The sequence below is a fragment of the Acinonyx jubatus genome, chromosome B1 (genome assembly GCF_027475565.1).
Source record: "Acinonyx jubatus isolate Ajub_Pintada_27869175 chromosome B1, VMU_Ajub_asm_v1.0, whole genome shotgun sequence".
Lineage (NCBI taxonomy): Eukaryota > Metazoa > Chordata > Mammalia > Carnivora > Felidae > Acinonyx > Acinonyx jubatus.
Window position 1 is genome coordinate 15,327,822 of NC_069382.1, and position 24,169 is coordinate 15,351,990.

The following is a 24,169-nucleotide window of genomic DNA, read 5'->3' on the forward strand; positions in this document are numbered from 1 at the left end:
AAGAGAGAGCCCGGGGGCGGGGGGGGGAGAAAAGAAAGCAAGCGACGTGGTCAGGGAGTCGGGGGGAGCGTCGCGTGCCAGAGACCGGCGGGAGGGGCGAGGCGAGGCGGGAGCCTCGTGTGCCAGCCGCAGCCCCACACCTGCCGGGATGTCCGGACAAATAAAGCGGTGTAAACAAAAAGGGGGGAGATGGACGTGTCACCAAGTCGTGTGAGAAAAGCCTGGGAACAAACGGGGCGCCTCCGTCTCCAAGAGCTCTCCCTTGAACCCGGCGGAACAGCCTATTAAAGGCTTACTTAATTACTTTAATGACTCTGGACAGGCTTTAAAACGCACTCGGCGCTGGGACTGCGGGCTTGCTGGGATTTGTAAACAGGCAATCGTGTGAGACTCAGCGGTGGGACTAAAGGAGGCGACACTGTTTTTGTGAGGGTCCTCGCCCCCCGGTGCCCGCGGCCGCTGCGCCCCTGCGCTCTGCGCCTGCTGCAGGCGCTCGCTCGCCCGCCGGCCCCAGTTTACCGCCTCCTTTTCCCGCCGGGGCTGTTGCCATGCAAATGTTAGTCCCCCGCCGATCACGTGTCCTTTGAAGGGCCACGTGGATTAACAAAGCTGATCTGCCCCCAGCTCGCCCCCCTCGGCTGCTAATTTTTTTTTTCTTAACTTCTTTAAAACTGATCTTGAATGCATACATCCCCCCAAACGCAGCTCCCCTAATCCTATGGAATAATTCAACTCGTGAATGCACTTGGAGCCCTAGATGACCGCTTTATAAGGCAGCCCCTCGGAGTTGGGAGGCTGCAGTCTACCTGGGACACTCGAGGAGGCACACGAGGCGGAAAGTGGACGGGTGACTCGCGCCACCGCCTCTCCCGAGGGCGCGTCCTGACCAGGATGTCAGACAAGCTTAAGGAACGCAAAGTGAGTCGGCTGAGCCCAGACAGCCCTTGCGCCCCACTGGTGGGGGCGTCTGACTCCTGGAGCCGCCACCTGGCTGGACCGACGGCAGGGACGTGGCACACGGGACTCTCGTGAGGAGGAAGCTTGAGTGGTTGGGGCGGGGAACGAGGACAGAGAGAGGAGCTTCCTCAACCCGGGAGGCCGGTGGCCACCTCCCCAGTGCCCTGGCGCTCAGCTGGACGGCGTGGCCCAAGCCGGGCGGGCGAGCGGCCGGACAAGGAGCGCACTGGTGCGGGCGTGAGAGGGCAGGGCTCCTCTGACCCCCGTCCGGGGGGAGTCCCTGGGCCGCGTTGGGGGCTGGGAAGACGGTTGACACGCAGCTGCAGCCATGCCTTTGACGACTCCCTGGGCAACACTATCCTAAATGTACAAACCTCTGTTCGCAGAGAACCCCTGTTTCCCACAAAGTGATAGAAAAGCGGAGGAGGGACCGGATAAACCGCTGCTTGAACGAGCTGGGCAAGACGGTACCCATGGCCCTGGCGAAGCAGGTAACGTCAGAGGCCGAGCTAACAGAGCCAGGCGCTGGGGATCCTCCGCTGCCACGCTCGGCAGGGATGCAGGGAGTCTGGAGACGGAGAGGCCTTTGCAGCGGCCTCTTCTCCCCGGGGGTCGAGCGCTGGGCGAGCCCCAGGCGGCCCTCGCGCGGATCCGCCCCAGCGCCTGCTCGCTGCCCGGGATAAAGCCGTGCACCCAGCCTGCCCGCGTTGGCTTGCGCCCGCTGGGTCGCTGCGAGGAGCTCTTCCTCCTTTTGCAGAGTTCCGGTAAGCTGGAGAAGGCGGAGATCCTCGAGATGACCGTTCAGTACCTGAGGGCCCTGCACTCCGCTGATTTTCCCCGGGGAAGGGAAAAAGGTGGGCGCGGGTTGGACAAAGGGGAACCTGGGCGGGGAGCGTTCGCCACACTGGCACTTGGGGCCGGGAGTGGGGGTCAAAGGGTCCTCGTGAGAGGTCTCCACTCTGGATGCGGCCCGAGGGGGTTGGGGGCGGGCTGAGGTTCTACGCAAGCAAGGGGACAGGAGGACAGGTTTCTGGGGACGCTGGTGCCGTCCCCTCCTCTCAGGTGGGGAAGGGTGGGGTCAGGCTCTTAAGGAAAAGGAGTTCTTTTGCTTTCGCTGTTCCGGTCTCCAGACTGGGGGTAAGGGAGGACAGGCCTCAAATGGGATCTCGGGCCAGAAAACGTGACGGGAGGGTGCCTCGGGCTCCCGGTGGGCAAGGGGCTGCTCATGGTCTGTTTTTTCCTTCCTGCGGGTTTGCTCGCCGCTCCAGCAGAACTGCTAGCAGAGTTCGCCAACTACTTCCACTACGGCTACCACGAGTGCATGAAGAACCTGGTGCATTATCTCACCACCGTGGAAAGGATGGAGACCAAGGACACCAAGTACGCGCGCATCCTCGCCTTCCTGCAGTCCAAGGCCCGCCTGGGCGCCGAGCCCGCCTTCCAGCCGCTGGGTTCGCTCCCGGAGCCGGATTTCTCCTATCAGCTGCACCCAGCGGGGGCCGAGCTCACGGGCCACAGCCCCGGGGAGGCCTCCGTTTTCCCGCAGGGCGCCGCCCCCGGGCCCTTTCCCTGGCCGCACGGCGCGGCCCGCAGCCCGGCGCTGCCCTACCTGCCCGGCGCGCCGGTGGCGCTCCCGAGCCCCGCGCAGCAGCACAGCCCCTTCCTGACGCCCGTGCAGGGGCTGGACCGGCACTACCTCAACCTGATCGGCCACGCCCACCCCAACGCCCTCAACCTGCACCCGCCCCAGCACCCCCCGGTGCTCTGACGCCGCCTCGCCCGCCAGGGTTCTCCGCGCGCGCCCGGCGCGACGTAGCAAAAACACCGTACGTTGTACAGATGTAAATAGTGTGCCAACAAAAAAGCTGGGTGGGGGAAGGTCAAGAGCAAATTAGTCTCCAGAAGGATCTCCCCCTGGCAATAAACGTTTTCTGATAAAGACCCAAGAGATGGATTTCTTTGTTACCTTCTGCTCCTCCACAACCACCCTCGGAGGTGCCCGAGGGCGAGCGCCTGAGAGGGTCCAGGTGACGGTCATCAGTACTTGGGGGCGGGAGGCGCTGCGAGGTCCGAGGGGGGGGGGGGGAAGCCTAAACGGAGCGTCGCTTCGAGGCGGGAATTCGGGGCTCCCTCCCCTCACCCGACTGGAGCGCGTCTTGGGCATTTGCCTCAAGGGAAGGGCGCACGCGAAAAACTGGGGCCCCGGCTCTCAGAAAATGCAAATCAAGGACCCGCCCCAAGCCGGCCCCGGCGGACTGTCGCCAGCTCGGACCTGGGCGCCCTTCCTACCCCGAGACGAGGCCGGGGGTCGCGCGCGCACCTCGCGCCGGCGGGACCCGAGAGCCGCGCAGCTCGGGCCCGCGGGACGCGTGACTGGGTTTACAGCCTTCACACGTCTCCGTAAGACACGGAGCGAGGAGTAACTTCTGAGTTCTGGCTCAGAAACAACGTCCGACGAAGTCTGTTATTTTAGGATGACAACTTCTCCGCGCGCGGGAGGGCTCGGGGAGGCTGGCCTTGCCTTTTGCGCACAGATCGGCTCAGCTTCGGAGACGCTAGGCGGCCGCGTGAGGAGCCGGCGACCTGCGGGTCCGGAGACGCGCTCCCCAGGGGAGTGTTCCCTCTGCGGCTCCGCCCTCCACCGGCGAGGGGTCGAGGCGCAGGACTCTCCGCGCAGGCTCTCAGGCCCGGTGAGAAAAGGCTTCCCTCTCCCCGGGGGAGGGAAGGTGGATTTTAACCTTCTGCTCAACCCAGAACGTAGCGAGGCAAGTTTTCAGGGTCCAGGGGAGACTTGGTTAGTGATCTTTAGGAGACTGGGGTTTTCAATGCCAGTTGGATCTGCGCCTTACCCACAACACAGCGATACATTTAAAGCAGCAAACAAAAATTTTGTTTTTCTAAGACCCAAACGGCAAACTGAGACTTCTGTTGTTTTATGGAAACAGGTAAAATGAACAAGGGATCCAACTGGCTAAAGTTGTGTTTGTGGGGCTTTACATTTTCCCCCTTCGTTGATTTTTTTTCTTTTGTTCCCCTATTTCCTTTTTTGTTCCCTAGCTTTGACGCCCTTCACATAAATAATTCGAAAACAGGTTTTCCTGTTTCCAGAGGCCATTTAACTGAACTACAATGATTTGTCTTCTCCCAGATCAGCTGGAGAACAATAAATTAACTTACTCCGTTTCTACGGACACGGTTTCAGGGAGCTCTGACCTAGGCTGTTGACTGAGGTCGTGGAATGAGGTGACCTGGAATTTGTAAACCATCACACTTGATTGTACAGAGACGGCGCAGAAAACAAAGATAAAACCCAGTTCGTTGCGTTGCCCATTAAATGAACCTTAAACGTGCATGCAAGGGGCAGGGGGATTCTGTAAACCTTAGAAAAGGTCTTGCAAGTAAGGAGTTCTAGCCCTTACACTACATGTCACTACAGTACTTACCTAAAATGTGAGACCCCAACAAATACCTCCTGCCTCATGAACTGATATAGTTAGAACATGAAAGCAAGTGTCAGGCCGGGAAGCCTTCCGGATAACAAATATACATTGCACAGTATGGGATAAAAACAAATTATGCAGAAATGAGAGAATGCATGGTGCCTATTATCGGAACACATGTCTTACACCCATTTTCATCAGCGCTGGATACAGAATATGAAGAAGGCCTTTCAGGCTTTTTTTCTCTGAGCATTAAGCCAATCTGAATTCCCTTTGGCAGTGAAGCATTAAAGATATAGTGTTACCCTGGAAATATAAATTATTAATATATTCAGCATTTTTGTCACTTCTCAACTGTTAACCAAATTAGACAAAACTTTCTTTTACTAAGTAGATTTTCTCTTTGGGATTAGCTTTGGGAATGCACAGGGCCACCACAGTAAAAACTTTGGTCATTTACATATAATTTTGCAAACTTCCACTGGCCCATGACAGTCTTTGTACCTCAAATGTTGGTATTCTTGATTTTTTTTTCCTTCTCATTTAACTGTGGAGGATAAAACCCTGCTTTGGATTTACAATGACTTTAGGATAAAAGTCTCCCTCCCCATTCTCTTCCTCCCCCTTTCTGTGTGTGTGTGTGTGTGTGTGTGTGTGTGTGTGTGTGTGTGTTGTGTCTTTTTCTGAAACCTTCATCCAAAGTTCCAATTCTCCAGGCTTGGCCAAAAGTCAAACTTGGAATAGTCAGACTTTGCAAAAGATTTTTAAAAAATGTCACTACAAAATGGAATTGATTCAGATCAGATTGTGACTTTAATGTGTCCTGTCCTGCACTTTCTCTGACAACACATTACTCCCAGCCTCCCTGTCCCAAGCCCCCCACCTCCCCCGCCTCTGTCTGAGTCTCTTATGCCCAATCCTTCCACTCTTTCTTTTAAGTAAGTTGTATAGTAATGGTTTCCAAGAGAGGCTCAACCAAACCCAGAAATAACAAAAAACAAAAAACAGTGGGTTTGGCTGGAGGTGACCCATTGTGATACCTCTGAAAAGGGCAACCTCTTGTTTCTTGGGCTTCATCCTTGAGTGGGCAAGAATAAAAATAATCATCCCCATGAAATCAAAGGTTTTCTCCAGAGGCTTGAGGAACAAAGCTGATGGCTGGCGCTTTGGGTCGGTCCCCGTGGCTCTGTAGGGCTAGAACTAGGGGCTCCCAGGCGCTCCAGCCGCCCCTGCCGAAAGGGTGGTAATACAGAGCTCACTTGTGCTTCCAAGCGTTTTGAACACAGTCCATGTGTCAGTGGGGGCCCTCCGGTCTGGGCTGCGAGCTACCAGGCAAGGAAGGCTTGGAATTGCGAGGAACCTGGTAACGGGTGTCTGCATACAGTAACGCACCAAGAAAAAGGAGGCGACGGGGGGCATTCAGTAGGTGCTCAGTAAACATTTTTGTGGAATGTCGAAACGAACCCCCTGACAGTGCTGAGCCTCTTGGAATTCTCTATCTTGGCTGGACCGCTTGTTTCCGGCCCCCGGGCCCCCACCCACTCACTGCAGCAGAGGCGAAGTACTCTGCACACATTCTGAGAGTTTCAGACACGGCAATGGCTCCGCCTTTGCCTAGAAATTCTACCTGGTGCTCTGGCAGAAAGAGACGCCCTTGGCCTGTTTGGTTAAGGCAGTTAACTCTCTCTGAGGGCCCAGCTAAATGCAGACCCCAAATCCAGGATTTGAATTTGATTTCGGGACTAGTCTTAGGAGGGTTCTGCTCCTTTCGCATGAGAAAGAGCCAAGATGGGGCTGAGCCAGACTCTGCCCTCTTTTCTGCCACCTCTTTTGGCTTCTGGAGCCAAACCACCTGGATTTGCATTCCAGCTGTGCTGCTCACTAGCTGTGTGCCCTCAGGCAAATTGCTAAGCCTCTCTGTGTCTGTTTCATGATCTATAAAATAGATTAAAAGCGCATAACTTCATGTGGGTTGCTACGACGACGAAGTGAATTGGTACCTTCAAAGCACTCTAGACAGTGTCTGGCCCATAGTGAATGCTCAATAAACGCTAGCTATAATAATAATAATGATCTACTACTCCCTCCTTTCTCCCAAACAGTCAGATCCTCTTCAAAGTAAAAAGCAAAATGTCAAGGCAATCACTAAAAAAGCATCTTAACCCCCCACCCCCCAAAATTAAGTCCCAAGGCTTGCTCTGGAACAAGGCAAAATTCCCCATTTAGGGCAAGTGGGGCTAGGGAGCCCTAATTCCAGCCCATGGTCAATTTGGGGGCCGGGAGCCCCTCTCCAGGTCGTGGCTGGTAGCAGAGCCCCCCGATAACCTTGAAATGCCATCTCACACTCCTCCACATACAGAAGGCTGACCTGATGTTCTTCTGCAACCTCTCTTGTACCCACCTTCCCACGTGCTCCTTCCAATTACACATCAACGCCCGTTAACATACAACTCTTGGCCCTTGCAAATTCTTTTTGGAATGTGGGGGAAACAAATAAACAAATTCAGTATTCTTTAAGCACACTTTCCTTTTTTTTTTTTCCTCAGCATTTCCTCCCTTTTTCCCATGAAAGCCTTTCACCTGTCCTCTCCATCACCCATCTGCTCCGCTTCTGGCCCCAGACTCACCCCCTGATGTGGATAAAGGCTCTAGAGTGACCCTGTCTCAAGTTCTCACTCCCTTTCTCGCTGGCCCTTCAAGTCTGGATTCTCCCCACTTTTCGGATTGCTTGGCTTCTGCTATGTGCTTCTCCATGTGTCAGTGGCCTGGCGTACGAATGGGCCTGTGTGGGGCCCCCAGCAAGGAGGGGTATCGCAGGAGTGATCCCTTCAACACTGCTGGTGCTCCCTTCCTGCTTGCTCTGCAGCTATACGGATGGTAGTGCTCAGGAGGCGGGCCCAGCCCTGCTCCTGAAGCCCTTTCCCTCCTGCCAACCTTTCCACAGGAAGCAAGCAAGCGTCCCTACTAAGCTGGCTGGCAGATTCGCACTTTTCCTGGATAAGTTTACTTTTAAGGTCAAGGGTTGCAAGCCCCCATCCACCTTCTCTACCCACAGAAGGCACATCCTCTAATCGGTAGCAAAATAGACATTTTTATCTCCATCTGACACCTGTATCTACATCTCAAATGATTCTGAGCACAGCGTGGAGAAAAAAAATGACTAGTTTATCAGATACTCCAAAACCCCAGAACCTGGGGGCCTGTGTGTGTGCACCCAGGAAGGCCGTACACACAGATGCCTGCGTGCATCAAGCGGTGCACGTATGCACAGGATATCTGCTTGGGTACACAAGTGTGCACATGGGGGGGGGGGGCAAACTGGGGCCAGAGGAAAGAGCCACCGCTGAAGAGAAGGGCAAGGTTAGAATTTGAGGGAGCCAGCTCTTTCTGGTTGGCTTGGAAGATAAGGAGCAACCGTTATGAAGGTCTGCCAGTCTGTCCCGTATAGTCTTTGACAAACCCTGTGTACAGTGGGGACAGCTAGAGCAAAGCAGAAGAGAGGCAGTAGGCGGCATTATGCCCAACAGGAAAGTCACCGGAGCCATAGGAGATGGGGTGGCAAACAGCACAGGAACTCTGGGCTGAGCTAGAGAGGAAAGGACCGCAAGCGAACTGGGAACCTGAGCACTTTTTAATTTTCTCTATTCCCAAATGGCCTCCCTTATTATGTGTAGTTTAAAAGCAAGAGTCCATAAAAATTGTTAGGTAAAACTTTATGCTAAAACATTTATTTTTTTTTTATTTTTAATGTTTACTTATTTTTGAGAGAGAGAGAGAGAGAGAGAGCAGGGAAAGGCAGAGAGAGAGGGAGACAGAGAAGCTAAAGCAGGCTCCAGACTCCAGGGTGTCAGCACAGAGCCTGACACGAGGCTCGAACCCCCAAACCGTGAGATCATGACCGGAGCCGAAGTCGGACACGAAACCTACTGAGCCACCAAGGCGCCCAATAAAACCCTTTCAACACAATATTTCTAAGGGACCTTTTGCGATGTTTCACAAAACGAAAGTCAGCCCCTTCTATCACTGGTTCCTTACAGATCCGTCAGTCGAGATGTTCCACACTAAAACAGTGGAGTTTCTACTCAATAACACCAGGGCTTCATTTTTCACATAAGCGTGATCTCTCGCTTCTGTTTGGGTCAGAATATAAAACTATGACCTAGCCCCGTTGCTCCGTCCACATACGACGTCAGGTGTACTTCGTGAAGAAAGAAAAATTGCGGGGGGGTAGCCACAGGGAGAAGACCTGTGACTGCAACCCACCCGGCCTCAGCAAAACTTGGGGGGGAATCTGGGGGAGGCTCCTCCGGGCACTCAGAGGAGTTGTTCTGGAAAAGGTCAAATTGGAGGGAGGCTCATTTGCAAACGCGTATTCCGGCCGGGAGCCACGAGCCATACGTCTGTGAAAGCGTGAAGGGTCGCTGATCTCATAAAGGCTTCCTCCTCTGACATCCAGGAGAGAGGCAGACTCGAACACAATTGAACCTCATCCGAATGACATTGCGGCTCAGCCAAAAGGGCGAGAGCAACATGGGTTTTGTCAGCTCAGAACTGAAATCATACCTGTTCTGCCCCTGGGCCCTGGCTGACGACGGCCCAGACCTACGTGCTGAGGGAGGCCGCATATCATTGCTGGATCGTTCATCTTGGAGGGACAAAACGGAGCGAAACATTTCTTAGAAGGCAACTAAAAGTCGAAAGGCAAATTTTAACAATTTGAAAGCCGCTGAAAGTAGGATCGTGTTATCTGCTTTCTTGGTATGAAAATTACATGTATTTGTCAGTGAGACCACATTTTCGAATCTCTTCAATTACGAATTACACAGACAGATGGCAGGAAAGCTGAATATGCTTTGGAGGGTGATGGATGCTTGGAAACAGTGATTCCCAACAAGCGTGGAAGGACCTCCTGCGAGGACAGTCCTGTGAGTAATAACAAAGTGATGTGGAGAAGGAGAATATAGGACGAATTTATGTTGTACCTGATGGGGGTCTCTGGACACAAGGTGTGCGCTGTGGTTTGCAAACTTCTTCCAGGAAACATCCGTCGTCTGTTTTCTCATCTTACATCTGGTCATACTTTGACGGGACACGGTGAACCTCATCTTCATTAAGGAGGAAGCTGGAGAGCGTCGGCACTGACCCGAGTTCTGGGAGGGAAAGGGAGACACTACTACCAACATCCAGCTTCCAGCTTCTGCAAAAGCCCTCTGGAGGGTCTCCCAGTCACCCTGGAGCTACAGGAGAGAAGGCCACTGGACGAATCAACTCTTTCGCCCTAGAATATATAAATATATCAAGACTTAAATGTTTTCTCCCTTCCCTTCTCCCTTTCTTCCTCTACCCACGCCGTCCTGCCCCGATCACCAACTTTTTCTCTTACAGGGTAGGATCCAGTTATCCTGAAGGTCTCTTCTGCCTTCCTTAATCTAGGCAAAGGCATCCTAGGCAACAGAAGGGAAAGTGCTTGGGTTTCACTTTCAGCTCTCCCGGCCTCCAGGTAGACTCACAGTCTGTCTCCCGCTGAGTCACCGCTATGCCTCGGCCGGCCTCTCTCCCTTCTCAGCTCCACATCCACACCGTCATCACATCGGCTTGGTTTTACCTGCTACCTCTTGAATCCACTCATTGCTATCTCCACTGCCACAGCCAGAGACCAGCCTGCCAATGTCCCCCTTCAGTTCTTCCCACCAATTCTCCCAGCTTCCATGTCTGCTTCCTCTAATTCACTGTCAACATGGCAGCCAGAGTGATTTCTTTCTAAAACACAAATCCAAAATGCCCGCGTTTAGAATTGTTCAGTGCCTTCCCAGTGCTCTTAGGATAAAGTCCAAGCCCCTGTCAGGTCCTCCTCCCGTGGGCCCTGCATACTTCCCAGGCCTCATTGCCTGACACTGTCCCACACTCAACATCAGGCACACGGACTTCTTTCATTGCTCAGGACTACAGAGCTCTCTTTCACGCCGGGTGGGTTATGGCAAACGCCACATTTCAGAGGCAAAGAAAAGTTTCGGGTACCTTTTCCCCTAGGCGACCGGGCAGCACTCTCAGACCTGCCTACTCTTCTCTGACGAAATATTGATCTGGATTCTCGTCAGGTGTGGGAAAGCATGATTGCAGCAACATTGCGCCCACTCATACAGACCCCTCTCTGACATGGTTTCAGAAGCTCTAGGTATGAAACACTGAAAAAATTACATGAAAATTATGTTCTGGTCTATATGTTTTCCCTGGACTTTTAAAATCAACCAATTAGCATCATTGTTTGAGGCATTCAATATTTTCAGTAAGGCACGGTGATTAAGAACTTGGGCTCTGGAGCTAAAATGCTTGTTTTTTTTTTTTTCTTTTTCTTTTCTTTTTAAGAGAGAGAGAGAGAGCGAGAGCACGAGAGGGGGAGAGGGGCAAAGAGAGGGAGAAAAAGAATCTTAAGCAACCACCATGCTGAGCACAGAGCCTGATGCGGGGCTCGTTCAATCCCGTGACCCTGAGATGATGACCTGAGCTGAAATCAAGAGTCAGACGCTCAAATGACTGAGCCACCCAGGCGCCCCCTGGCTCCGCCATTTTCTAGCTGTATAACCTTGAACAAATTATTTAACAGCTCTGTGCTTCAGTTCCCTAGTTAAATGGAACGACGGTACCTACCCCACAGAGGAAATGGGGGAATTGTTAATAGAGCAATGCCCGGACACTGGTCTGTATCCAGTAACTTAGCTATTATGGCTGAAATATGCATGAGATTGTTATACAGACTACAACAATTTCCTTTGAAATTGATAAACTATTAAAAATACTGAATTTCTAAAAAATGTTTATTTTTGAAGGGTGGGGAGGGGCAGAGATAGAGAAGAGAGAGAGAAACCCAAGCATGCTGCATGCTGTCCGTGTGGAGCCCACAGTGGGGCTCAATCCCACAAAATCATGACCTGAGCCGAAATCAAGAGTCGGACGCTTAACCGACTGCGTGTGTGCATGATATTGAATTTTCGAGAAAACAAAAACAAGAACTTCATCGTGTCAATTCATTGTCTCTTTTCTCTTGAGCCAGTCTTAGTGTTTTCCTCTCTGCATCAGAGAAGACATCTAGAGTGGAAGAAAGGAAGAGGTTTTTATTTTAGGACTTGCTAGGTATCAGACACAGAAGGTTCTAAATGGAGTTCAGAGCAGCTAGGGGACAGAGTAGGGCAAGGGGATTTGTCTTAAAGCTGCAAACACGCCCACTGGGGAGGCCTTAGCTGAGCTGAGGAAAATTAAGAGATGGCCCAACCCCCCAAAGGCACTCCTTGTGGTCCCTGCAAGTTTCCCTGCCTGGAACAGTGCTGGGCGCTCTACTTCATCTCCACGGTAACCTCTGGGGGAGGTCACATCACCCTCAAGTTTCAGATGAAGGCTAACTCAGAGAGTCTGTCCTAAGTCACACAAAGTCTCTTTTGTGGCCGAGCTGGGATTTGAACCATCATATGTTTGCTCCCCAGCCCAGAGCTCTTTCTTCCGTGCAACAGCTGCTACAATCAGGAACATTTTCACACTTTCTTAGAACAGTCTGGTTTGGATCTAAGTTCAAGAATACTCTTCTTGTGTCCAGTTGTGGTTCTCTGGGGCCTCAAAACCAGGCAGTTGGATGTCCTAAAGTCTCTAAAATCCAGGTTGAAAAAAATAACCTCCCGTTAAAAGACGAATTACAGAGGCGCCTGAGTGGCTCAGTCACTTAAGCATCTGGCTCTTGATTTCCGTTCAAGTCATGATCTCACAGTTCGTGAGTTCGAGCCCTACCTGGGGCTCTGCCCTGACACTGCAGAGCCTGCTTGGGGTTCTCTCTCCTTCTCTCTCTGTCCCTACCCCCTCTCAAAATAAACAAATAAACTTTAAAAAAACTAATTACAAAAGCAACATATGCTCATTGCAGAAGGCTATAAACACATCCAAAAGTATAAAAGAGGACACAAAAACACCTATAATCCCACCATCCAGTTATAAGCACTAACATTTTTTATACATTTCCTTAAAAACTTACTATGCACACACTAATTTTATTTTATTTTTTTAATTTTTTTTCAACGTTTATTTATTTTTGGGACAGAGAGAGACAGAGCATGAACGGGGGAGGAGCAGAGAGAGAGGGAGACACAGAATCGGAAACAGGCTCCAGGCGCTGAGCCATCAGCCCAGAGCCTGATGCGAGGCTCGAACTCACGGACCGCGAGATCGTGACCTGGCTGAAGTCGGACGCTTAACCGACTGCGCCACCCAGGCGCCCCCACACTGATTTTAAAATAAGTGTTAAATAGCCAGTATGCTTCTATGATATAAAACATTAAAAGTACAAAAGGGTAAACAGTGAAAAGTCAGTCTCCTTCCGACCTCTGCCCCCAGCCATCCAGTGCTTCTCCTGGGAAGCAGTCACTGTTACCAGTTATTTATGTATCCTTTAAAAGATAGTTCGTGCATACACATAAACTAGGTCATTTTACAATTCTCTTTATCTTAAAAAAAACTTTTTTTAAGTTTATTCATTTACTTAAGTAATCTACACACCCAATGTAGGGCTCGAACTCACAACCCCGAGATCAAGAGTCACATGCTCCTGTGAGTCAGCCAGGCACCCCCAATTCTCTTTATTTAAAAAAATGGTACATTCTTGGGGTGCCTGGGTGGCTCAGTTGGTTAAGCGTCCGACTTGGGCTCAGGTCGTGGTCTCATGGTTCATGAGTTCGAGCCCCGCGTTGGGCTCTGTGCTGACAGCTCAGAGCCCGGAGCCGGCTTCGGATTCTGTGTCTCCCTCTCTCTCTGCCCCTCCCCTGCTCGTGCTTAGTCTCTCTCTCTCTCAAAAATAAAAAAGCAAACATTAAAAAGAATTTTTTTAAGGATACACTCTTTTATGAGTAGATATAAACATATACCTAGTACTTCGTTCTCTCTAGATCAGACTCATCTTCCATCTCCTGTAGTATCACATGTCCTTCCCAGCATTTTGCCCTCGTAATCATTCAGGTGGTTTGCACAGGGCCAGCCAAAATCACCTTAAAACCTGCCTTGCTGATAAATCTGGTGAGAGAGGGACCAAGTTCTTGAAACTTCTTCCTGAGATAATCCCATAAATACTGCACCTGAGACAGGAATCAGAAACCGCATCCTGTGGGCTGCCCCTATAATGGGATGTGTGATGCTGTCTCTGGACAACATCCTTCTGGTAAATCACGTCTTTCTAAGTAGTAAGGGCCACTGGGTCTAAACAGCTTGCCTGTTCTACCCGTTACCATTCTGGCTTCCAAACTGCTTGGAGCTCCCTGAACTTGCCAAGCCCTCTCCTGCCTTTGCAAACGCCCTTGCCCCTTTCTTCTATAAAGTGGTTCCACCACCACCCCCAACCTCCCAAGCTCCCCTCTTTCCCTGCTGAACTGCAGCCTCCCCTTTGAGATGGCTCCACCTGCTCTTCCGGATGGCTTCCCCTGAAGCCCCACCTCCCTACCTCCCCCTCTCATTAAGCCCTTCTGTGTGTTACTCACTCCACCTGCCAAAGCCCCAGTCAGTCGTTCATTTCACAATACCTGTTAGGTGCCTACGCCAGGGATTGAGGAAATGGGGAGTAAGGCAAGCGAGGGCCCGATAGCCATCATTAAGCCTATATAGCCTAATAGAAGAAATCAGGCAAACAACTAAAGTGTGATAAATGCTAAAAAGGAACATGTGGGGTGCTGGTGGGGGCAGTGTCCCCAACAGAGGCTCCCAACTGGTCCAAATGGGACAGAGAAAGGGGAATTTCAGCTGATGCCTGAAGGAAGAATAGGAAGTGAGTTGGGGAAGTAAAGGAAGAGGGTTTCAGGTAGAAAAGACATCTTGTATGAAGGCTCAGAAGCATGAAAGAGGAGCTTTCAAGGAATTCATGGTTGCCCAGATGACTAGTGAATTGCTTTAAGATTTGACCAGATATGTCTTTTAAAAAGATCACTCTATGGGGCGCCTGCGTGACTTGGTCGGTTGAGCGTCTGACTTCGGCTCAGGTCATGATCTCACGGTCCGTGAGTTCGAGCCCCGCGTCAGGCTCTGTGCTGACAGCTCAGAGCCTGGAGCCTGTTTCCGATTCTGTGTCTCCCTCTCTCTCTGCCCCTCCCCTGTTCATACTCTGTCTCTCTCTGTCTCAAAAATAAATAAATGTTAAAAAAAATTTTTAAAAGATCACTCTATAGCCTGGTGGTTGCCAGAGCAGGGGGGAGTGGAAGGGTAAAATGGGGGAAGGGGAGTGGAAGGCACAGGCTTCCAGTTCTGGAACACAGATGGGACGAGAGCTACAGCACAGGCAATACAGTCGGCTGAACTGTAGTAGCCTTGTATGGTGACAGATGGTAGGTACGCCGTGGCGAGCACAGCATAACATAAAGAGTTGATGAATCACTATGTCGTATACCTGAAACTAATGTAACATCGTGTCAACTATACTTCAATAAAAAGAATTTTTTAAATACAAAGATCACTCCGATTTCTGTGTGGACTGAGTCTTCAGCGCAAGAATGGAGATGGGGGGACCCGTGTTCGTAGCATTTACACGAGATTTCTCTCTACAGAGTTGAAACCCAATATCAGTTTACTCAAGTTTTAGGATTCTGCATTATTTTTGACAGCTGATTGTTTCTGAGCCTTTTTATTTATTTTGAGAGAGACAGAGACAGCATGAGTAGGGGAGGGACAGAGGGAGGGAGAGAGAGAGAATCCCAAGCAGGCTCTGCACTGCTAGCACAGAGCCCAATGTGGGGTTTGAACCCACAAACCCATGAGATCATGACCTGAGCCGAAACCAAGAGCCACCCAGGCCCCCCTGTTTCTGAGCCTTTTAAAAGGGCACTAGATTAGGGACACACGGGTGGCTCAGTCGGTTTAGTGTCCAACTCTTAATTTCAGCTCAGGTCATAATCTCACAGTTCATGAGTTTGAACCCCACGTCGGGCTCTGTGCTGACAGTGTAGAGCCTGCTTGGGATTCTTTCTCTCTCTCTCTCTGCCCTCCCCCTACTCTATCTCTCTCACAAATAAACAAACATCAAAAGAAGATAAAAAGGGCACTAGAATGAATGAATGAATGAATGAATGAATGGGCAATAGATTATATTCCTCTCTTTAGCACCGGAATGTAGCAGAGGTTATAGCACAGCCTAGGGGCTCAAGAAAGGTCTTTAAACGACCAATGGAAGCCCATAGCTTACGCCCTAAGATTAGGCTCATTTCTTGTTAAGCAGAATAGAGCAAGAATGCAACACCACACGGAGTCTCCTACTGTTCCTATTAAAACATACTATCAAATTAAAAACAACATCATCTTTATTAAACTAACCCCAATTTCCAAACTGGCACAACACGTGACAAGCATTAGCTACAGCAGTGGAAGCAACCCAAAGGTCTAACCGTAAGCGGCCACTGAAACAGATCCCTGTGCAGGCAATGCCGGGCACGAATGACAGTGGTTCGGGGAGTGTGAATTCCCTGCACACAAGAATAAAGCCGGAGGGAAACGCGGCCGGATTGACTGCCGTGCCGGTGACGGCATTGCCAATGTTAGGGAAGAGACTAACGATAACAAAATGCTTCATAAGAACTAAACACCTTTTAAAATCTTTCATTGTGAAGTTAAAGACGCAGGAAACCACATGAAACAACTATTGGTTTGATGTATTTTAAGGCGGACACTCTCAACTACCCCGCAGGTCAAGAAACAGAACCCGGCCATCTCCGTGTCGCCTCAGCCCGGTCCCGAGCCCTTGATCCCCAACCACGTAGCCACTGTCCTGACTTCCACAGCAACCACTTGCTTGGATATTTAAAAATAGCTTTATCACCCAAACGCGCATCCCTGGACAGTAATATAGTTTCGTTTTTGTCTTGCTCGTCTAAACAAGATTTGATGTATCTTTTAAATCTTCTTTAATCTGTAGACTCTCCCCTCCATCCCGGTTCATTTCCTTACAATTTATCTGTTGGGAGGCCCACGCCATTTGGCCCTGGAGGGTTTTGCAAAGGCTGGATTTTGCTGGTGGTCAACTCGTGCCCCGCTCAACACTTTTCTCTTGCGTTTCCTAGCCTGCAGCTGGATCCAGAGGCTAGATCAGACTCAGGTTGGATTCCTTTGACAAAACGAAGCACTCCATTTTTATTAAACCGGAATGAACTATTAGTAAATCCTGCATTTCACCTTGGGCTCCCTCAGACTTGTTCCCAGCTCTGCCTGTCTGCTCTGCTCTCGGCTGTCTGTCTGTCCGTCGGGAAGATGCTCACCGTGTCCGTGCACATCCCCCTTTTGGCCCTAAGAGTTCGCTGCCCTGATCAGCATCTCTGACGCAGAGGGAAGCCACTAGTCTCTCACTGCTTTGGGCGGAGGCTGGCCTGGCCTGCTGACTGTATTCACTGACAGGACACCCACGAAGCTTCACAGAATGGACACATTCTCTCCTCTTCCACTCCAATATACTTGTCTTTTCCACACTTGTTTCCCAAATTTGTCTTTCAATCATACTGAAGGGGGGAAAATGACTTTAAAGTTTTATTTTATTTTTTTAGCGCTTATTTATTTTTGAGAGAGAGCGAGACAGAGCTTGAGCAGGGGAGGGGCAGAGAGAGAGGGAGTCCCAGAATCCGGAGCAGGCTCCAGGCTCTGAGCTCTCAGCACAGAGCCCGATGTGAGCCACCCAGGTGCCCCTGACTTTAAAGTTTTAAACTATTCCAGGTGGCTCAGTCCGTTGAGTGTCCGACTTCGGCTCAGGTCATGATCTCACAGTTCATGGGTTCGAGGCCCATGTCGGGCTCTGTGCTGACAGCTCGGAGCCTGGAGCCTGCTTCGGATTCTGTGACTGCCTCTTTCTGCCCCTCCCTGCTCATGCTCTGCCTCTCTCTCAAAAACTAATAGATGTTAAAAAAAAAATGTAAGTTTGAAACTGTTCCAGGGACCTCACTGAAAATTCTGAAACATACCTTTATGTCACTTTTTATCTTCCGAATGCACTTTTGTCCCAGAGGCATTCAAAACAACAGGATAGTTACCCGATCACTGTCATCAGCATATCCTACGAGCCAGCTGGTCAGAAATGAAGTCTGATCACGGTAATGGATGGCTTACGACGGTCGTGCTAATAACCAAAGTTTATGGAGCACTGTTTTTTGAAGAATTAAAACTACCCCAGCAGTGGATTTCTCCAGAGGTAGAATAAACAGATCCTATTTTTCAGATCAGATTGAGTCACATGCCATCCCGGCCTCACACGCCAATGACACAGCATTTAACTCGAGAGTCGGCCTCGGCACTTTCCTCTCTCGCCTCTACACACAGTCCTTCGCCAAAGGCTTACATTTTTCCACCTGTCCACACGGCCCGTGACACTCTGCAGTCCAAGCCACTATTTCTCATCAACAACACTGCGTGGCCTAACTGGACATCCAGGCTACACTTTTAGCTCCTCCAAACCCATTCTCCGCACGGCAGTCTGAGCGGCCGGTTTACCTGGAGTTTAGATCGTGTTTTCCTTTCCTCCCCCACCAGTGACTTCAATCACCTCTCGCTGCTGCAGTGAACTCCAAACTCCCCACCGCAGCCCGGAGGTGGGTTCCAGACCCCTGCCCACCCCTCCCACCTCCTCAGCCCTGTTCTCCCCAGGGGTCTCCCTGTGCTGCCCGCCTGCCGGGTCTTCCCTCGGTTCCTCTAAGTGGCTGTCCTCCTCGGCCTGGGGCCCTCGCACACTCTCTCCCTCACTCTCATGCTTTCCCTGTCAGGTGCCACTCACTTATCCACTAAAAAACCCACTAGGGGAAACCTGTTGCTTTTCTCTCTTTCAAACTACTCATCATAATTATTTTAAAATGTGGTCAACACATATACAACCTAAAATTAACCAGTTTCACCGTTTTCAAGTGTATGGTTCCATAGCATTTAGTACATTCACACTGTTGGGCAACTGTCCCCAACCAGCCATCTGCAGAACCTTTTCGTCTTCGCTTCCTGAAACTCCGTCCCCTCTAATAACTCCCCATTCCTCCCTCCTCCTGCTCCCTGGCACCCGCCCTTCTACTCTCTGTGTGAATGTGACTCCTATAGGCGTCTCATGTAAGTGGAACCAGTCGACGTTTGTCCTTTGGTGTCTGGCTTATTGCACTTAACCAATAATGTCTCGAGGTTCATCTGCATTCTAGTATGTGTCAGAATGCCCTTCTTCTTTAAGGCTGAATAATATTCCATTATATGTATAGATCACATTTTGTTTATCCATCCATCTGTTGATGGACACCTGGGTGGCCCCCACCTTTTGGCTACTGTAAATAATGCTGCTACGAACATGGGGGTACAAACATCTGTCCAAGCCTTCTTTCAGCTCTCCTGGGTATATGCCCAGAAGGGGAACGGCTAGGTCATATGGTTATTCTGTTCTTAATCTTACAAGGAACCACATAACTGTTTTCCGCAACGACCGCCACGTTATATGCCCACAAGCGACACACAAAGTTTCCAATTTCTCCCCATCCTCACCCACACTTGTTATTCTCTGGTTTGACAGCAGCCGTCCTAAAGGGTGTGAGCTGGTATCGCGTTGTGCATTTCTCAAATGATAACAGTTGAGCATCTTTTCGTATGTTTATTGTCCACTTGCGTATCTTTGGAGCAAGGTCTATTCAGGTTCTTTGCCTATTTTTTTAATTGGGTTGGCTTTTTGTTGTTGAGTTGTGGGAGTTTTTTATATATTCTGGACATTAACCTTTCATCAGATATGTGATTTGCAAATATTTTCTCCCATTCTTTGGGAGAAAGTGTCCACTCTGTTGTCTCACTCTGTTGTCTCACTCTGTTACAGACAGTGTCCTTTCAGGCACAAAAGTTTTAAATTTTGATAAAGTCCAAATTATCTATGTTTCCTTTTGTTGCCTTGCTTTGGGTGTCATATCCAACAAATCACTCAAGAGGTTTTTTTTTTAATTGTTTTAATATATTTTGAGAGAGAGAGAGAGCGCATGTGAGAAGGGGAGGAGCGGGGGGGGGGGGCGCGGTGAGGGGGGGAGAAGGAGAGAATCCCAAGCAGGCTCTGCACCGTCAGCACAGAGCCTGATGCGGGGGTTCGAGCTCATGAACTGCGAGCTCATAACCTGAGCTGAAATCAAGAGTCGGACGCTTAACAGACTGAGCCACCCGGGAGCCTCTCACAAGTTTTAATTATGTTTTTATCTGAATTTTTATTCTATGAATGCCTCCTGCTATAGACTATATATTACACAAAGGCAGAAACCTATTTCACTCACCATCCTATGGAACACTGGCAGGTGTTCCGATATATATATTTGTAGTCTGAGGAACACATATTTTCTGATGTTTTATAACTTGTGATATACACTATGGTACCCTATTAACTTATTTATATGAAAAATATTAATAAATGTGATTTCTGTGTGCTATTTAATTATCTTTTGTTTGAAAAGGCACACTAAATTAAGGTGCCTACATTTAAAGAAAACCTTAAGTTTCAAGAAATGTTGGGGAAAAAATTAAACACAGCAGAAACTATTGTCAATGGCTTATTTGAAAACCATCTCCCCCCCAAACCTTTACAGATCAAAAATGAAATGACTAAAAACACATCTCTCAGGTTTAACCTGTCCATTGCAAATGTGATGTGACTTCACTATATATTTCTTCATCGGCAGTTTTTCAAAAGTGGTACAGACCTGCTTCCTAGCTTAAGAGAGAGCCTGGAAAAAATGCTAAAAGAGCCTTCCATTTCTTTCTGACTTTGTGAACTTTTAGGAGAAAGTTAAAAAGCATTTTTCTGCCACGTAGATCAAGCAAAACCAGAAGGGGTTCTCTTCAATTGTTTCACTTGCTTGCTGCTGGGATTTAAAACTAAATGGGGCTTGTATTGTCATCTGGGAAACACCAGGGGGAGCTCATGAGGTTTTTAAGTCAGCTGTTACCAGCCACCCTTCCCCCTCCAAAAAGTAACATTGCTTTAAGTATAAACTGAACAGTACCAAGAACAAACCAGAAGGCGAAAAGGAAGCAACAAAAATAAAATGTCCTCTAATGAGAGGTGAAAATGACCAAAATCAATTTCATTATAAAATACTGATACAAACTAACACTTAAGCCAGACCTACAAATCCAACTTTGACTGTCCTTACTTACCTAATAAGCCAATGTCCCCCTGGATGCCCAAGACCCTATCACCTCCCTAGACCCTTAAGCATCTTTCTTATGTGTCAAAATTCAGTAGGCGGCTGGCTTAAAAACAACGATGCTTGAATTTTCTAAACATGTTTCTTAAATATTCAGTAAAATTCTTTGGCGGGGGGGCTTAAATTGTGTCCCAAAAAAATGGGTTGTAAATAACAGGAGAGTGAAAGAACATAACTAAATACAGCCCTTATTCATTGTAAAGAGTGAGGGGAACCAGGAGCTACATACTGAGTTGTAGGGATGGGGTTAGAGTCCCTCTTGTGAGGGCTGGAGTGATGTGACAGATATGAACAGGAGAGGATTTCCTATTTGGGAGAAATCTAACAAGTGACTCCCGTACTCCTTGCCATGATACCCTCTGAGGTTCGGCTGGGAGACCAGAATCAATGTTTCGTCATCAACAGCTTTCCTTTCATTCCTTGGCCTCACAGCGAAAGGAGCCGTGAGGCTCCAGACCGTGGTGCACAGAGGCTGAGGCCACTCGGCTCACCAGGGATGTGACGTCCTAGCTCTGTTCGTATTCTACCGACAAGTATGTCTGGAGCACAGCTGCATGTCTTAGAACACACCTTGAAGGAGCTATCACCTCTTCTAGGGGGGCTAATTTTGGCATGGGGAAAATGGACAGATTTTGGTGAGTGGCCAGAATGTCTTACAAACTGTGTGAGGTTCAGAGTCTTGTCTTGGTTTGCGACCGGTGTTTCCCAAAGAGTAGGGATCTCTCCTCGTGTTCTTTCAGGATGAATACCAAAGCTTCAGATACAATATTTTGAGTGGTATGACTACTGGAACAACGAGAGATCTCATCTTGAAAGGAACGAGGGTAAATATATGTATAGAGATACAGCCCAGCTCAGTTTCATGCCATTGAGTTGTGTATGTCTTCACGCTATTTCAAGGGCTTACAGAAAAGCAAGCTGCTCATAATAAAGCGGATGCTTCCAATAAACTCCATCAAATAAAAGCATGCCTGGATCACGCATAATGAATTATGACCGCTTTTCTTTAGGAGATTATCAATTCTTCTCTGAAACTCGATTATAATGTATTCTTGAGTAAAAGTATACATTGAGAAAGGAAATGAAACCTCGGGAAAAAAGGTCAGTGCAACTGTATGACCTTAAAAAAAAGCCTCTTTAAACAATATAAGGCTTCTCACCTCTTTAAAGGGATGAACGTGTTTTCCAGCATGAGCCCCCTTAAGTTCACTTCATCTACATGTTCAAATCCTATCTCTACTGCCTGCCAGTGTTTGGAAACCAGATTTTTAATGATCTTAAATAAATCTGGGAAGAAAAAAAGAAAAGACTAAAGGAAGCTTTGTTTTCTAAATACTAATTTAATCCAACCGCAGCAAGAGGAAACTCAGAACTCACTTCCAACTTTTATTTGGGTTACATAAGACAATTAAAATTCACCAGAAACTTCCAAATATAGTTATCTTGAGGAGTCACAGATAAACACCACAAAAAGTTCCTTGGTGACAGAAATTCACTTAATAGCAGCATCTACAAGAACAACAAAACAAGTAGTAAACTCACAAGAAGGAACAGCGGTCCTGGAATTGACAAGTGTAATATGGTCCGCACTTACCACATGGATAGCTAGCTCCTGTCATCCAGCTCAGTTGACTGATAATATATCTGATAGAAATGGCCTCTGGCAGGGGCGTCTGGGTGGCTCAGTTGGTTGGGCGATAGGCTTTGGCTCAGGTCATGATCTCACAGTTCGTGAGTTCAAACCCTGCATCGGGCTCTGTGCTGACAGCTCAGAGCCTGGAGCCTACTTTGGATTCTGTGTCTCTCCCTCCCTCTACCCCTCCCCTGCTCACACTCTGCGTCTCTCAATAATAAATAAACGCTAAAAAAAAAAATTTTTTTTTTAAAGAAGAAATGGCCTCTGGCAGGCTTTTCTCATACACTAAGTACTAACTATTCAGACCACCAGCTGAGTAACAAACCCAATGGTTACCCCAGTCCTTCTTTCCCTGCTTGTTAACTACCCTACCAAGAGGTGAGAAGCCTGTACTGAGTGAGACTCTGCTGGTCAGGCCGGAGTTTGGCCCATGGACATGCTTACCACTCTTGTTACTAGGGGAATGAGATCCAGAAGAGGGCCTGTACGTTTAGAGGAAGAGAATGGAGGCCCAGTTGGCCTCCAGAAGGAGCTCAGGATCTTTCCCACTCATCCTCCCCCTTGGTTCCCCAGTAGGGATGGGTCAGGACATTGCCTTTTACTCTGCCCCACCAGGCCAAGGACATTTTATCGTTCGCTTTAAGAGCAGATGAGATACTCCTTCTGTTGAGTTCCTTCGGTGAGTTCTGTCTAAATGGGTGCTTGCGATGACAAATGTTGAGGTGTTGGGTTATGACTAAGGAATGATATGAGAAATAAGAATATCCTAACCCTGCTCTAGACCACCCATTTTCAAGGGATTCTGAGGGAAGATGAAGGCAAAGAGGATGAGACACAGCAAACGGATGCTTCTAACAAGCAAAAGATTCCACCCTACCACTAAGCAGAGCTTGAGTGAGCAAGACTCAGCTTGAAGAATTTCCTTTCACCAAGTCTGATCAGACCCAAAGTAGGCTGTGAAAACAGTCCAAAGCCTGCTTTCCTCAGGGCTCACACCCAAGTGCCAGACCTATCTTCTGAAGTGAGAGGCCATTTCCACGGAACCAGAGAAAAGAGGGAATGACGCTGAAGGAGCATAGAAGAGGCTGGCCTTGGAGACCGTGTACAGCTGCACACACTGGCATTGTACAAAGGCACCAGGAAAAAGGGGGAAACAGGGGCTGAAACCAGCCTGCACTCTAAGTGCTGTGTCCTGCAAAGAGCTGTGTCCACCCAGAGGCTGGGGGTGGCCTTTTTAGCTTTGCGTAAAGGTGACATTAGGCTGGCAGCTCTGTTGGAGAGGCCTCCTCCCTGCTTCCGTGGAAAAGCCGACTACTTCGTCTCATTCACATTTATCAGAGACTGTCCTCTCAGCGCACTTAGAACAGTCTTCACTCATAAGGTGTCATCGGAGATACCAGATCTTGGCATTTCTTCTTATCAATATCTTCCAGTTCCTTAACACTTTTCTGAGATTTTCTCCTCTGCCCCAGCCCTATTCTTAAAAATGTCTGGATATTTATCACCAGATGCAGGTTTAGTGACTCATCCCATTTGCTGATATATACAATCTTGGTAATGATGTTCATCTGGGGCACCTGGGTGGCTCAGCTGGTTAAGACTGTTGATCTCAGCTCAGGTCTCGATCGCGGGGTCGTGAGTTCAAGCCCCACGTTGGGCTTCCACACTGGGCATGAAGCCTACTTAAAAAAAAAAAAATTATGATGATGACGTTCATCTCCTGGGAGCCAATCTGATACCCCTTTGAGCATCAATGCCTGATTGTTTTCTTACTGATTTACACCCTCTGGCAGAGGAAGCTGCCATGAAGAGTAGCTACAGGTAGGCTTCCGGTAGTCTTAGAGGAGTTAGAAAGAGCCTTGGCATACTTTTCCTTACAATGTGATACTTGAAAATGGTAAAAGGTGTTATTATTTCATAACATTTTTATCATTATT

At 48.9% G+C, this 24,169-nt stretch overlaps 1 protein-coding gene across 1 annotated transcript; it reads left to right on the top strand.

The window, feature by feature from the left end:
• The first annotated feature begins 1,149 nt into the window (after window positions 1-1,149).
• HELT (helt bHLH transcription factor) lies at window positions 1,150-2,896 on the top strand. The gene is made up of 2 exons (XM_053216287.1): window positions 1,150-1,811; window positions 2,229-2,896. Exons 1-2 carry the CDS (start codon window positions 1,322-1,324, stop codon window positions 2,723-2,725), a joined length of 987 nt encoding a protein of 328 aa, XP_053072262.1. The 5' UTR covers window positions 1,150-1,321; the 3' UTR covers window positions 2,726-2,896.
• Window positions 2,897-24,169: the final 21,273 nt, after the last annotated feature.